The sequence below is a fragment of the Pithys albifrons genome, chromosome 2 (genome assembly GCF_047495875.1).
Source record: "Pithys albifrons albifrons isolate INPA30051 chromosome 2, PitAlb_v1, whole genome shotgun sequence".
Lineage (NCBI taxonomy): Eukaryota > Metazoa > Chordata > Aves > Passeriformes > Thamnophilidae > Pithys > Pithys albifrons.
In genome coordinates this window covers 83,209,029-83,223,035 of record NC_092459.1, presented here as the reverse complement: position 1 = coordinate 83,223,035, position 14,007 = coordinate 83,209,029, and the positions used below count along the sequence as shown (strand labels likewise).

General features: G+C 37.3%; 1 protein-coding gene across 2 annotated transcripts in view; it reads left to right on the top strand.

Moving 5' to 3' along the window:
• The window catches only part of STRN (striatin), a 75,663-nt gene that overhangs the window by 23,653 nt on the left and 38,003 nt on the right, over positions 1 to 14,007 (top strand). For both annotated transcript variants that reach the window (XM_071575472.1, XM_071575462.1), the window contains exons 4-5: positions 1,063 to 1,141; positions 2,875 to 3,039. In XM_071575472.1, coding sequence (XP_071431573.1) covers positions 1,063 to 1,141; positions 2,875 to 3,039 — 244 coding nt within the window. The remainder of the gene's footprint in view (positions 1 to 1,062; positions 1,142 to 2,874; positions 3,040 to 14,007) is intronic.

Sequence of the window (14,007 nt, the reverse complement as noted above, 5' to 3'; positions counted from 1 at the left end):
TGGGGAGAGCCCTGCCCAAATCTGCATTCGCAAAGTCTGGCCATACATACAAAGGTAAATCGCTTCCAATGGAAACAATAGCTTTCCCAGATCCCATATCAAGTTACTCATAGGATTATACTGGATTTATTCTGGTTCTTAATTTTTGTTTACACAGGAAAATTGTTCATCCTTCAGTGTTTGAACCACAAGGTTTTCACTTTCGTAGCTGCTTTCATTCATAATAAACCAAGATCTCTTATCTTGGGAAGAATTGCATCTCCTGGAGGAGAGGAAAAGAACCACATCATCAATGTATTGTGAAGTTATATATACACTCAATGTGTAGCTGTTGGTAGTCAACATTCAGATAGTTTTACCAAAACAGCCATAGGATATTTTTGGGATATTTTCCTAGGATAGTAACATTTGGATACAAATTTGTGGCTGGCAGAAATGTGGTCAGAATCTTTCAACAGCTTTTCAGGTTAAAAAATAAACAAACAGCCCCTACTGTTTACTTGATTTTTTCCTTCTACAAAACTCATACAAATAAGGATGAATTTAAAGGTGATAGGAACAAGTCTGTTGTTTTATGTCAAACTGTCAAATATTAAGGGAATTGGTGAGTTATAAATTGATATCTTGCTGCAGTTGCATTTGATACTGTTAGCAGTGAAAGATATTTGTATTCAAACTTATTATGGGCAGCAATTATATTGGAAGGCCAATGTAAAAATAGAACTCCTGATTGTCTGTGTTATTTTATGCTCTTCAAGAAAAAGGATTAGATGGGACTTGGGGATGTGAAACTGAAGGGAAGGCACTGATGGGCAGTGGAACTTGCTCTCATAGAGCAGGATGTACCTGGCAATCATTATGTGTCTGTAGTTCTGAAATTATGTGCTATGTGCATTTTTTTTCACTCTTGATTATTGGCACTTTCGATTTTGTTATTTTGCTATTAAACCATTCCTAGTCATTTTAAGACAGATCACATTTGTCTTTTCTAGTGGATGGGCATCTTTTATGAAAATAGGAGAAGGAAAGAAATATAAAATGTAATAACATAATCTTTTTCAGATGAAGGGAATGAGACAGAGATTCAGCCCCAACAGAACAGTCAGCTAATATGGAAACAAGGACGACAGCTGCTAAGACAGTAAGTGTTGGAACAAGGACTGAAAAGAACAAATCTGGTAATAAAATGTGAGGATGGTGGTATTTTTTTTTCAGTTAGATTTTATTGAAGGAAAAGTGAGTGTGTGATGAAGCTCATTCAACTTCTGCTCTGCTTTTCCTTGGTTTTTGAAAAAAATTAATATTTCAGAACTTCAAGTCAGAAGCCTTGTCAAGTCACAAACACCTGATCTCATTCACTTTTCTTTCACTGAGTATAATCAAACAATCTATGTGGGAGAAGTGAGTGTCATGACACTTGCAATTAAAATACAACATACAGAAGTAATTCTTCTAAGAGCTGTTTAAAATAAAAACCACTAGTGTTGGAGAGGGAAAATTTTTGCTTTTGCTTGCTTGAGGTGCAGAAAAGACTAACATCCAGAAGGTTAAACTATACATTTTCTAATTCTCAATTCATCTGAATGAAGCAAATGTCTGTTAATCTGAATTAGCTTTTGAATTGTGATCATAATGAGTAAACTAATCACCAAGATATTTGGTGTGTTACAGAGGATTAAATGAGAGGGGAATGAGTCAGTAAGGACAGTCTGGAGGTTATATTAAAGTACCTTTTTCCAAGGAATTGCACAGGAACAAAATTTTTATGTTGGGTGGCTTGTACATTATTTTCTTTTGCAAGAGTTCAAATGTTTACATGCATGTTGGATAAATGTAAATAGAGTGGTCTTGTCTTGGATCAATGACTTTGAAGATGAGTCATTCCTTCTCAGTGCATTTTGTAAGAGTGACACAGTGCTGAATGCAGAGCTCATACTACAGACAGACTCTGTTTTGCATAGGTGACTTGTTTGATTTTTCTATAGCCAACAATCAGTAATTCTCTCCTAATGTGGCCACGTGAATATTATTAAATAATTGGAGGAGACTGTTCTTGCAGGCAAAGTGCATGTCCTCAACTTGTAACCGCTGTTACTATAAAATAGCGTTTCCCTTCTTTACAGTTGTCTAGAATATTGACCATTTAATCAGTTGAGTGGTATTAACTCCAGATTCTAAAGGGAAAGATTATTTTCTTTGTTAAATTGTCATTTCACTCCTGTTTCCCTCCAAGACAATGTGGCATATTGATTAAAGAGCCAGCTTTAGACCTTTAGACCTTGAGGTTTTCATAGAAGGGTTCTTGCTGCCCTGCCTTGATATGGAAGACAAATTAATATTTTGCAGATCCATTGAAAGGCAAGACAAAGATTTTATCAAGCCTAGTGCGTTATAAATAACAACTTTTACTAATAGCTGCAGCTATAGAGTTTGGGTTTATTTCCTCTGTTTTCTAGGCTTCTAATGTTTATATAAGGAACATATCTGATATTTCTTGTATCTAGCTTCCATGTGTCCTAGAATAAAATGGCCACGTCATACAAGCAACTGTGGTGATTTTTACATAGCAGTTGTAAATATTTTAATTGACAGTGCTTTCCCATCCATTTTATTAAATGAATGAATAACACATTGTATAACCTCTGACTGCTACGCTCTGATTTTTTTTTTCCCCTCAGTGACTGTAGAGGCTGGTACTGCAAGAGGCGATCCCTCTGCAGCTGGCACAGGATGATTTATAAGCACGTTTCATTAGCTCAGCACCATCCTTTGCTAAGCTAAGGGATTGAAGATGAATTTAGGGAGAAGTTTTCATTGACTGTTCTGTTTAAGTGGGATATGCAAGGAAGATTAGCATGAGTTCTGTTCCTGCAGGTATCTACAAGAAGTGGGCTACACTGACACAATATTGGATGTGAAGTCCAAACGTGTGCGAGCTTTACTGGGCTTCTCAAGTGATGCTTCGGAAAAAGAAAACAGAAATCAAGAGCCAATGGTAAATGGCACAGAGGGCCAGATGAAAGAAAGCACAATGATTGGGTAAGCAACACGATGACATTGTTATCTTTCTGCATAAGTGCACTTAATGTTGTTGAAAAAAGTTGTTGTTTACCTAGAGGATTTCAGGGTTTTGCCCTAGTTGGAGATTAGAGCAATTCCGACAAATTTTATTATATTAAGCAATAAGTATGGAAGTAAGTCTTGAGATTCACATCTTAAAAGCACCATAAATTTATTTTTTTCTTTGAGTTGGATGGCAGCACTAAGTCAAATCAAGCCTTTTGACTTACGATTGCAAGGTGTTTAGAAGTCAGCATTGTTTCAACTTAATGGTTTTTTTGTATTCCTAGGAAATTTACCATGTAGATTACAGGTTTTTCTCTTATGGTCTGTGCTGACTGTGACATGATAATCTATACAAGAGACAGGATTTGTTTTGCTGAATCTGAAAAACAGAGTCACTCATTACATTGAGTCCTGTAAGTTTTTGATTTTCCACTCATGAATATACATATGTAAATGTGACTCAAATGTAAGGTACTAATTTCTGTCTTTTAATATTTCTAATACTATGGAAAGTCCGTCCAAGACAGTAAAAGCTTAAGCTTACTTTTGCTTTTCTGTAACATTGAAAACACAAAAGGCTTTTTCCATTTTCTTCTCTTTTCCATGTGGAGTTAAAAAAAAAAGGTAAGTTAAACTTAACTGTAAAGGCTTCAGGAGAATAATCTGTTTGTTCTTGTTTAAGATATTGTAGTTGCAAAACTGGAAAAATAATAAAAATGGTGCAGAATTGTATGAACAATAGATGAGGTAGCTGCTTCCAGTAGTTTGTGCTGCATCAGCAAGCACAGCATTCCTCAAAGATTGTCACTCTTTTTTTCCTTTTCTATACTTTTGTGGCAAAATTCAAGACCTTTATTTTCTGAGGTCTAGTACTGTTAAATGAAACATTCTGTTTTTTAAAAAGCATTTGTAAAATTTCATTTATACCCACCAGATAGCTGCAGCAACTTTAGGCCAACAAGTTACATAAGGGCAGAAGTTCATTGTTATGTAATTAAATTTAATGCTGTAGATGGAAAATTTGAACATGTGAGAAAACCTGCAAGCTACTAAAATATATTGTGCTGTTACGTAGTTGACAAGTCATGTCATTTATACAGCAGCTTTGTTTTTAAGAACAAGGATTTCTTGATAGATTGCAATAACAATTTTTGCTTTATTCCTAGTGAAGGGGTCACTTCTTAGAGGAAGTGGATAAATAAAGCTTCTCACACTTCAAAATTTATTTGTATGTATTTATTTAGTTTTGAAAGAGGTGGGTTTATGTATAAGATAGTTACTTGATGGATGAAATGCTGGGACAGTGGTTTTGATATAGCAGTTTTGGATACATTTGCATTTTTTTCCTGTCTATTTGCTTTTGGGGTAGATCCGATACTAAGTTTAACACTGTAATTTACCTCGTGGCTGAGGATATTCACTGATGGAGAAAAATGAGCTCCCTTCCACTGTGGCTCTGCAAGCTTGTCAGCTGCAAGGCTGGTCAGGCTGCACACTTTGAAAAACTGTTTTCATCTTGCTAGTGTTGCATAAGATGGCAGACTGTATGAGTGAGGTTAGAGGAGCATTTTGATAACATGATGAGCAAGAAGTGACTCCAGGGTTTTACAGCGGTAAAATTTCCCAGGGTTCTTGTTCAACATAGTCATGCCAGTCTTCATGGGTGATTCTGAGTTTGTGGATGTCTACTGGTATCTCCCTCACTGAGAGGAAAAAGTCATGATTTTACTAAAATTTCTTGATCAATCTGAGTACAGGACTAGCTTTCAATGCTGTGATTTTTCTGAGTGTTTCAATTATGCTTTCAGACCATCTCTTTCAATTTGCCTTTCAGGAAGGATTCTGTGACTTTCTTCCTGGCAGAGACTGCCTGTTATTTAACAACTATTTTGTCATATGCTACTAGATACTGTAAAATTTTACATCTTGCTGTTTCTGTGGCGTGTGGCACAGTTCACCTCCTCCCAACCGCATCTTCACTTGCCTCTGAGGCTTCAAGTGCAGCTTTGTGGTGGATTACAAATCAGAAATGTTACCTGCCTCATCTTTTGACAATAGACATTACCATAGAAACATAGAATCAGTTGGGTTGGAAGAGACCTCTGAGATCATCAAGTCCAACCCTTAATCCAACCCCACTTTGATTACTAGATCATGGCACTCAGTGCCACGTCCAGTCTCACCTTAAAAACTTCCAGGGTCAGAGAACCCACTACCTCCCTGAACAGGCCATTCCAATGCGTGATTACTCTTTCTGTAAAGAACTTCTTCCTGATATCCAACCTAAACCTCCCCTGGCAGAGCTCAAGCCTGTGCCCTCTTGTCCTACTGTTGGTTGCCTGAGAGAAGAGACCAATCCCCACCTGGCTACAGCCTCCTTTCAGGCAGTTGTAGAGAGTGATAAGGTCTCTCCTGAGCCTCCTCTTCTCCAGACTAAACAACCTCAGGTCCCTCAGCCTTTCCTCATAGGACTTATGCTATAGAACAACTTCTCATTGAAAAATATTAGCATTGAAGAGGTGACTAAGATTTAAGGCATATTGATCTTGCTCCTGAACTCAACTGAAATTCTTACTGAGTGTCTGAAAACTTAATTCAGCACTTTCCTACCTGGTTGGCAGAACTTGGAAAAATTTAGGTGGCTCCATTAAATTCTGGCATACAGTTGAGGAAGGTGCACCCTTTGAAGCAAACTCACTGCTAGCACTAGGCTGCTTACTGTAAGGGCAAGAGGATTGGCAGGTCCTTTGGCAGCCTCTTGTTATTCCTTGCGTATATGTAAAGTGAGAGACGTATTTGGGCCACAGCAAGCTTGTACAGTTGGAAGGTGTGCAACAAACAAGCGTTTGCAGTTTGGTAATGGTAGAAGAGGAAAATTACAGTGAGAAATTGGAAGAACAAGAAACCAAACAAAACCTTCGTGCTATTCCAGGAAGTTTAAGGATGTGTGTGAGTGGTTGCCAGGACCACCAGACATAGGAGAGATACAAACTAAAATGCAGATGGAAGACTCTCTGTGACTATCTTTGTAGGAGAAAGCTTTGCTATTGCCACAGAAGCCTGTCAACTACTCAAGCCAGTGCAGTTTGTCAGATTTTGTGGTTCAAAACATTTAAGGAATTTTGATGATAAATATGTGCTAGGAAGTCTGAGGCCAATGGTCAACCTGCAGATGTTTTAGTTACATTTGAGGAGCAGAGTGCTGGGCAAAAAGTGGTGCATGAAAATGAGTGTAGTGTAACAAGGAATACACCTCTGTTGAAGTAAGAAAAGACAACTCATAGTGAATTTAATTGGTTTGATGTTGGAAGAAGTGCGTAATACGGACCCAGCTGAGTCTGTGGATTTTAAATCTGATTTTTAGAAAAATGTTTACATGGAATGGAGAACGTGAGAAGCTGAATACAGGGCTTGAGTAAAGAGAAAGCTTGTGAGTGAGAAATGGCAAAGACTAGTAAATAGGAGCTTGGAAAGAATGTGGGTGAATGTGATGAAGATAATGTACAATAGAGGAGAAAACAGCACAGTGTAAAACAGAAGAAGTATAGATTCAATTATACATTTTAATAACAGAAAGATGGAAGGCACATTAGCTTTTAATTTTTTAAAAGATTTCTTCATATAGCATTGTAAATTGCAGAAAGAACAGATTGGCTAAACTGCCTTCTGTACAAGTGAGCAGCCATGTGATAAATCCTAAAGAAAGTAAAAAAATGGTATTTGATGCTTTTATGCTGCCATATGTTTATTTCTTTGGGAAAAGAGAGGGAGTAATGGCAAGAGGAAGCAAAACTTCCTTTATATTTTGACTAATGTTTTTTGGTTATCAACCAATGTTTATTTAGTATAAGATATGAGAGTAGTGAAGAACAAAATAAATTAGTATTGAGAGATATTCCAGTAAAAGAATGGAAGAGCTGCTTTCCTCAATACAGTCTGATTTTAGCAGTTGTTGTGTAAGCCTATTAATCTGTGCACAGTATTTGTTGCTTCTACTCAGCTTCCTTCAGCAGTATCTCTCATCTACCTCTGACAATAGCAGAAACCCACACTTCTGTTTTTTGAGGGTTTTTTTTGTTTTTGTTTTTTTTTAAATGCTTTTGATTGTTGTGAGGGTACATCTTGGCATTTTCTCTCTGACCTCAGGGATGTGTGAAGTGTATACTTTGTGGTGGTCAGGGAGGATATTGCTCCTCTGTTCAGCTTACTACATCCTTTACAGATTTTTGAGTTATTTGTTATACCAGAACTCACTTTTTATATGGGTTGTATCTTATTTCCTGTCCCTTATACCTGTTTCAGCAGCTGGGGTTTGAACACTCAGTGCTGTGATACCAACATTAAGTTGAGCCTTTTTGTGGGAAAGGCTGGTGAGAGTGTGTGGGGTGATTATTGTGAAGTTGATGCTGTTTATTTTGGTATGTAGAAGCATAAGATGGTTACTGTAGAGCAAATACTTAATGTAATAATATTTATTTGCAGCAGAGAATATGTAACTTGAATTGCCATCTGGCCCTTTATACATCTCAGCTTAATTTTTGGTGTCTTAAAGCTTGCAGTTACATCAGAGACTTTCCCCTTCTTTTGGTACAGTGATGAACAAACTGTTGCTGTCTGAATGTCTTTCAAGCCAAATCAGTTTCTCTTCATCCTTAGGTGAAGTAGCCTCAGACCTTATGTGTTACTAGCTGCTACATCTGTGGCCAAACTTGTATTCTTACATTGCTATTTATTTGCTAATGTACAGATCCTCTTGAAAACTTTAGCACTCAAGACATCATGTGGATTTTGAATGCACCCTGCAAGATTTTGAATCCATAAATGAAATGTTACTATGATAACGTGAGCTAGATATAGTCCTGTTTTCACTTATTTCATGGAATTTAAAAGGGAATCAGTTTTCAGTTTCTTCAATCAGTTCACTTGCATTACCAAAGATAAGTACCACTTGGCATGACTGAACTCAAAAATAGATACTAAAATAATAACCTCTTAATAATGGTTTAAATTCCTAACGCTTGCAGAGAGAGGAATGGCTGCTTTCCTCCAAGAAAGTGAAACAGAAATGAAAGCTGCCTGCAAATGTCACTTGTAGCATTGAAAACATGAAAGCTCTTAAGTATCTTTAGTTCACCTATTACCTCATTTGCAGTATTTATATCTTAGTAAGTGAAATCTAAACCGTCAAATTAGTCTACCTTCTCGAAGGTGTGTATTTTACTACCATTTGATATGCGTGGAAGCAAATATAATAAAAGAATAGAACTGGAAAGGAATGAGGATATACTGAACATATGTATGTATATACATATAAATGAATGTGTGTGTATGTAAAAACAGCATGGGTGAATTATCTGAGTTACTGCTATGGGTTTGATCATTAGAACTGTAAATAGCCAGTAGAAAGTTTTAAAAACAAAACAGGCCTGAGTGATATATCAGTCTCTCTCTAAAACTGGTGTACTGCCCCCTTTTTTTTTCTGTTGAACTGCTTCCACTACTTCTACTTTACATGAGCAAAAAGGCATCAAACCTCCAGATTCAAAAACAAATCCAAACACCTTTTCAAAGACTAAACCCAAACATTTTGGAAACCTTACCTTTCTGATGTACAACAAATCATTCTGACGCTTCAGTGAATGAACATCTTTCTATACCACAAGGCCTTAATAACTGTTTCGCATCTCTAAATCCTATTAACACTGGCCCATGGAATGAAAATGCTGCATACTGGCTGATGAGTGTTGTGTGATGACAAGCTTATAAAATGGTTTATTTGGGAAAATATCTCTTTGAAGGTTATCAACCTGAGGTATCATCTGCCATGAAGATTTCCAAAACAGTATGCAAGACTAAAATACTGAGTTACAAAAAGAAAAAAACCCCAAATTTACTGGTGGGGTTTTTTCCCCCTTTTTCCTGCTTCTTCCTGCCTTCATCTTGCACTGACCTAACAGGCATTTCAAAAGTAACTGATTTAGGCCAGACCTGGACACTTTCGACAGCTGCATTAAAGCAGGGGGAAAAAAAAGTAGATAAACTGGAGGTTTTCGTGAAGAAAGTATGAATGGACCATACTTTTGATTGGCAGAGTTATGTGGCTTAAGTGTTTGAGGGATGCTTCTTGGAAATGTCAAATAAGACTTAAGATAGAGAAAGAATGGAGATAAAGAGGGAGAGAAGTTGTGCAGTGAGAGAGAGAAAAGCAAAGAGAGGGTAAGTGAATGGGGAAATAACTTTAAAAAGTTACTCTGGTACTTCAAACATTAAGTTTAGGGTTTTTTTTTCTTTATACAGCTTGTTTATTTGATATAGTTATCTGACTAGATTTGGCAAGACAAGTGGCCCTTTCTTTTTAAATGGTATTCCTTTGCTGTTCCAATTTACATCCAAACCATTTTGTAAGCGTTGCTTACCAGCTGTAATATGTATTGCACTAGTTCTTGCATTGTGTGGTGTGAATTCATAAGAGATTTCAGAAGTTCTGACAGACTGTTTAGCCTGCCATGTGTTCCTTGTGTGTAAATTTTGATGATTCTAAGTGTTCTATAGTTTTATAAATTACTGTGGTGTTTTCCGTGCTGCATTAATGAAAGATTTTACATAGTGTTGAAGTTCTAATGAATTGTTCTTAAAGATAGTCCTCACTGAATTTACATGCATTTACTTAACGCATACAGTTTGAAAAAACTATCCACGTTGAAATGATTATGTTAAAACATGTGATAACTCAATTCTATGGGGAATTAATAAAACTTATGATGACCATGCAGTAGCATATTTTCATAGTAGGACGAAACTGAACCAAAGATAATGTCTCAAGAATTGCTCTGAATGCTGAGTCTCAACAGGTTCTTTCCTGTACAGGCCCCCAAAACATTTCTCAGCCTAACCTGAACTTGTATTTATATAATTTTACTGTGGTATTTCTTCCTGCTTCTGAATTTATTAATAAAATCCTGTTTTTATTTAAGATAACTTGTGTATGTCTTGGATAAAACAACAAACTACTTCTTCCTTTGGGGGTGTGAATAGGACTGAGTCAGATAATGGCTTTGTGGTTGGGCAGTTCATGGGAGAAGTTTGAGGCTCTCCCTGGACATGACCACAGACTTTCCAGAGATACTATCAATAAAGGAGAAGGTAATGATAGGTATGTTGATTGTACTTGTTACAAAGAAAGTATATGTCTGTAGTGTGACTTTAGTCTAAGTTAAACTTGACTTCACAATATGGAACATTCTGGATCACGTTGGGAGCAGAAAAAGTAGCATCAAGGTCCTGTCTTAGTTTCCACGTGATTTCTGCTTACCTATGGGTTATGGCTTCTACTTTTCATTCAGTAAGAAACAGGGTTTATGTTGAGATCCTGAATATTAAATGTTGAGAGTAAATATCTATGCTTTTAACTATACATTTTGTAAAGCTGCTAATATTTCAGTGTCAGAACCAACTGGATTTTTGCACAAAATACTTGTCTTGAGACATGTCACTGTTGGATAGAAAATGAAGAGTCAGCTTTATGGCCTGCAGAGCCCCAGTGAGAGCCAGACTTGCTTTAAAGAGTACATGTGGAATATCCACAAATCATATTTTTTAGATTTCCTGGGAAGATACTATTATTTTTAATATTAAAGGGGCCAGTGGGTTAAGAGAAATCTGAATAACTGGACAGCCTGTAGAGTACAAGTTGGGGTCAGATTTTCACAGCCATCACAGCTGCAGAAAATTCTGGAAGCTTCACCTGAGAAGGAAAATATTCCTGTGAGTTGAGGTTTATGTTGCTTTAAGGGAGGTAAGAACTGCAGTTACCATCCCCTTTGTAACAAGACTTTTGTCTTTTAAACAGGAAAATGTGTCTTACCTTTGGGGATCAGAAGTTCCCTATTCAAGAGTAATACTCACAAAATGTGTGCACTGTCCCATCCATTAGTAGTAAGATGGAAAACCCAGCAGCATTAGTCTAGCTATGCTTGCCTTCTGGCACTACCTATTGTTGTGCTTGTGACAAGCAGTTAGTCCTGTTGTACTTAATCAGTGCAGACAGGAGTAGCAGGTAATCTCTCTGCCCTGAAGAATTTCCTGTCTAATTAGATAAGGCTACTGAAAGAGAATGTAATGCACAGGGTTAGCAGTATCAAATAGGAGATCTTATATTGGTTAAATGATTTTGGTTGGTTGGTTGATTAGGAAGTGCTAAGTCAACTGGGATGAAAACCTCAAGGAAAGAAGGCCATGTTGGGTGCTGCAGAGAAAACCATGCAAGAATGCTGTTGGAGAGTATGACTGAGGAAGGATCAGTGGGAAAGATTCAGAACAAGCAGCTGAGGAGCACAGGGTTGAGGAAGTCCTGCCATGGTCTGGGTGCTCTATGCTCTTTGCTTTGGCAGGTTCTGTAGCTGCTCCTGCTGTCTTAAGTTTCTGACTTGTTCTTCCCCAGCAGTTTTTCTTCAGACAATATGGCTGGGAAGGAAGAAAAAAGCCACACCTATATTCTTGCACTTTGAAAATTGTGTTCTCCCTTACATATGTTATGGGGTGGTCCCGTGGTGTAAAGGAGAGCACTCTGGACTCTGAATCCCAAGGACCTGAGTTCGAGTCTCAGTGGGACTGTCCCCTGGCAGTTCAATGCCTCCCTGCCATCCCATCCTGTCACATCTCGGATGCTCAGCAGGGTCAGCCTCGGTTAGTACCGGGTGCTGTGACAGTCCTGAGGACTTCACTGTCACTGTCCAAGCTCGCTCGGCCGTGGCAGATGGACCTCAGGACTGAAACAATGGGGAGAGCCCTTCCCAAATCTTTGTTTGCGAAGTCTGGCCATACATACATACATACATTATGATCCAGCACAGTCCAGTAAAAGAATTGTCCTTTTTGAGGTTTTTGATCTTTCTTTATTTGCAACAGGTCCTGGACCTTGCTAAGTCTTGAGTCCATGAGTCTTGCCTCACTCATGTTTATAATACTGCAGTTCATGCATCAATCCTTGGTTTTGGCGCTCCATTCTATTGCTTTCACCCTTTGTTGTTTTTTTTTAAGTATTCTAAGCTACAAAAAAACCTGGAAATTTTTATTGTTTCTTTTTCTAAAGTGAAAATTTATGGTAATTTACTTTACTGTCCTATCTCTGAATATATTTTTGCCACTTCTACTGTTATGTGTTGTTTTGTGAATGACCCAATAAGAAAAGCAAACTAACCAGATGGAAAATACTGAAACAAGCAAGCTTCAAATTGTCATCAAAGTATTTAACATACATAAGCTAAGGCCAGATATTTTCTTAAGTACTTTTTACATTATTCTTAAGTGTTCATGCTGACAATAATATCTAAAATGCATTATCTTTATGTGGTGCTAAAGGATGAAAAATAGCTAAATTATTAAATTACTTTTGATTTTACTTATAAAGTGTATTGGCGTACGGTATAGCAAATCAGCCTGCCTGTCAGCTTGAAACTTTTCTCCTGAAGAACCTTTGAATAATTTAAATATTCTGTCACTTCTGTTCTCTTTTTTTGGTTCTTACAAATTCCTTCTTGGAATTCGTGCCTTAGCAAAATAATCCTCTGTGGTACTACAGTGACTTTGTATATTTTGTACTGTGAAGAAATTTTGAAATACATGATAAATAAGCTACTGCATTTCCCAATGCATGAGATGCCATTTACAGGGACAGTATTATGTATATCCTGCTTTTATCCTGCCCACTAAAGTGTGTAATAATGAATAGGATAGTTGAATTCAAACCAGTTACTTAAAAAATATATAATCGTTTTTGGTAGTCACTTTGAATTTCAATCTGAGAGATCATAATTTAAGACCAAGTGAGTACAGAACCAAATCTAGGTGTGAATTACTGCAAATACTTGGACCTGTAGAAGGATATGTGTTTCTTAATAGTAAGTTCTGTTAATTGAAATGTTATATTCTATGTTTGGTGTTGGTTCATACATTGCTGTTTACTGGAGCATGTCTGATAGTTGCTCTTAGAGATCAGCAGTCACAGTGTTTTTACATTGCCAAATACAGAGGAAGAAATGGAAATACAGTTGTGGTCAGATGTTCCAGTCCACTAAAAGTAGACCAGGACACACAGAATTTGCTGAAGGTCAAGAAGTTAGTCAAATGAAGCATATTGCACATTTTGTCTTATCAAGATTTGTCTGTGGAAACAGCAAAGCAAAAATCCCGTAGGATTACTACGGATTCATGAGGTGTTACAGTCTGCCAAAGTAGTGATGATTTAAGGAAAAAGAGAAAGTATTGCAGTGTTTTCAGGTTTGTCATAGAAACAAGAGGGTCAAAATACTGCAGGAAGCAGGGCAAAATGGACACGTTTGAGATGGTTCTTAGCTAAGCTAAAGGTATGGAAAAGTGGAAGGAATAGTTTCAGAAAAACCAGTGACCATGAAAACATACTGTACATCATGGTATATTATGCTGCTGTGTCTGCAGAATTTCTGATGGCAAGTGAAATCTCTATTGGTGTTTTTGGGCCATAAAAATGAATAAAGGAAAAAAAGGTAGAGTAGCAAAATGTCTTAATGAAATGCCGACATAGTGTGGCTATGAAAAAGCCACTCCTGCTAATTGTTGTCATATAATCATAGAACTGCTGAAGCAGAGACTGCATAAAGAAGGAAGTGTGCTGCTTATCATGCCTTATTGCACATCAAAGCTTTTGCCCTTGGATGTTTCCTGTAATAAACCTTTGAAAAGTGTTATGAAGAAACACTGGAGTAAGTAGGTGGTGGATGGATGATCAGGTGTTTGTTTGCACTGCAGGGAGTTTGCAAGGCTTTACCATGGGCCTATTAGTTGATTGAACCTTTTTAAAGGGTTCATAGCAGAAGCAAAATGTAGCAGAAGCAAAGCACTTGCTGGTAGTAAGGGGACTGCACAAGACAATTTAGAGCTACAATTCTGAAAAGAGAGAGAGAC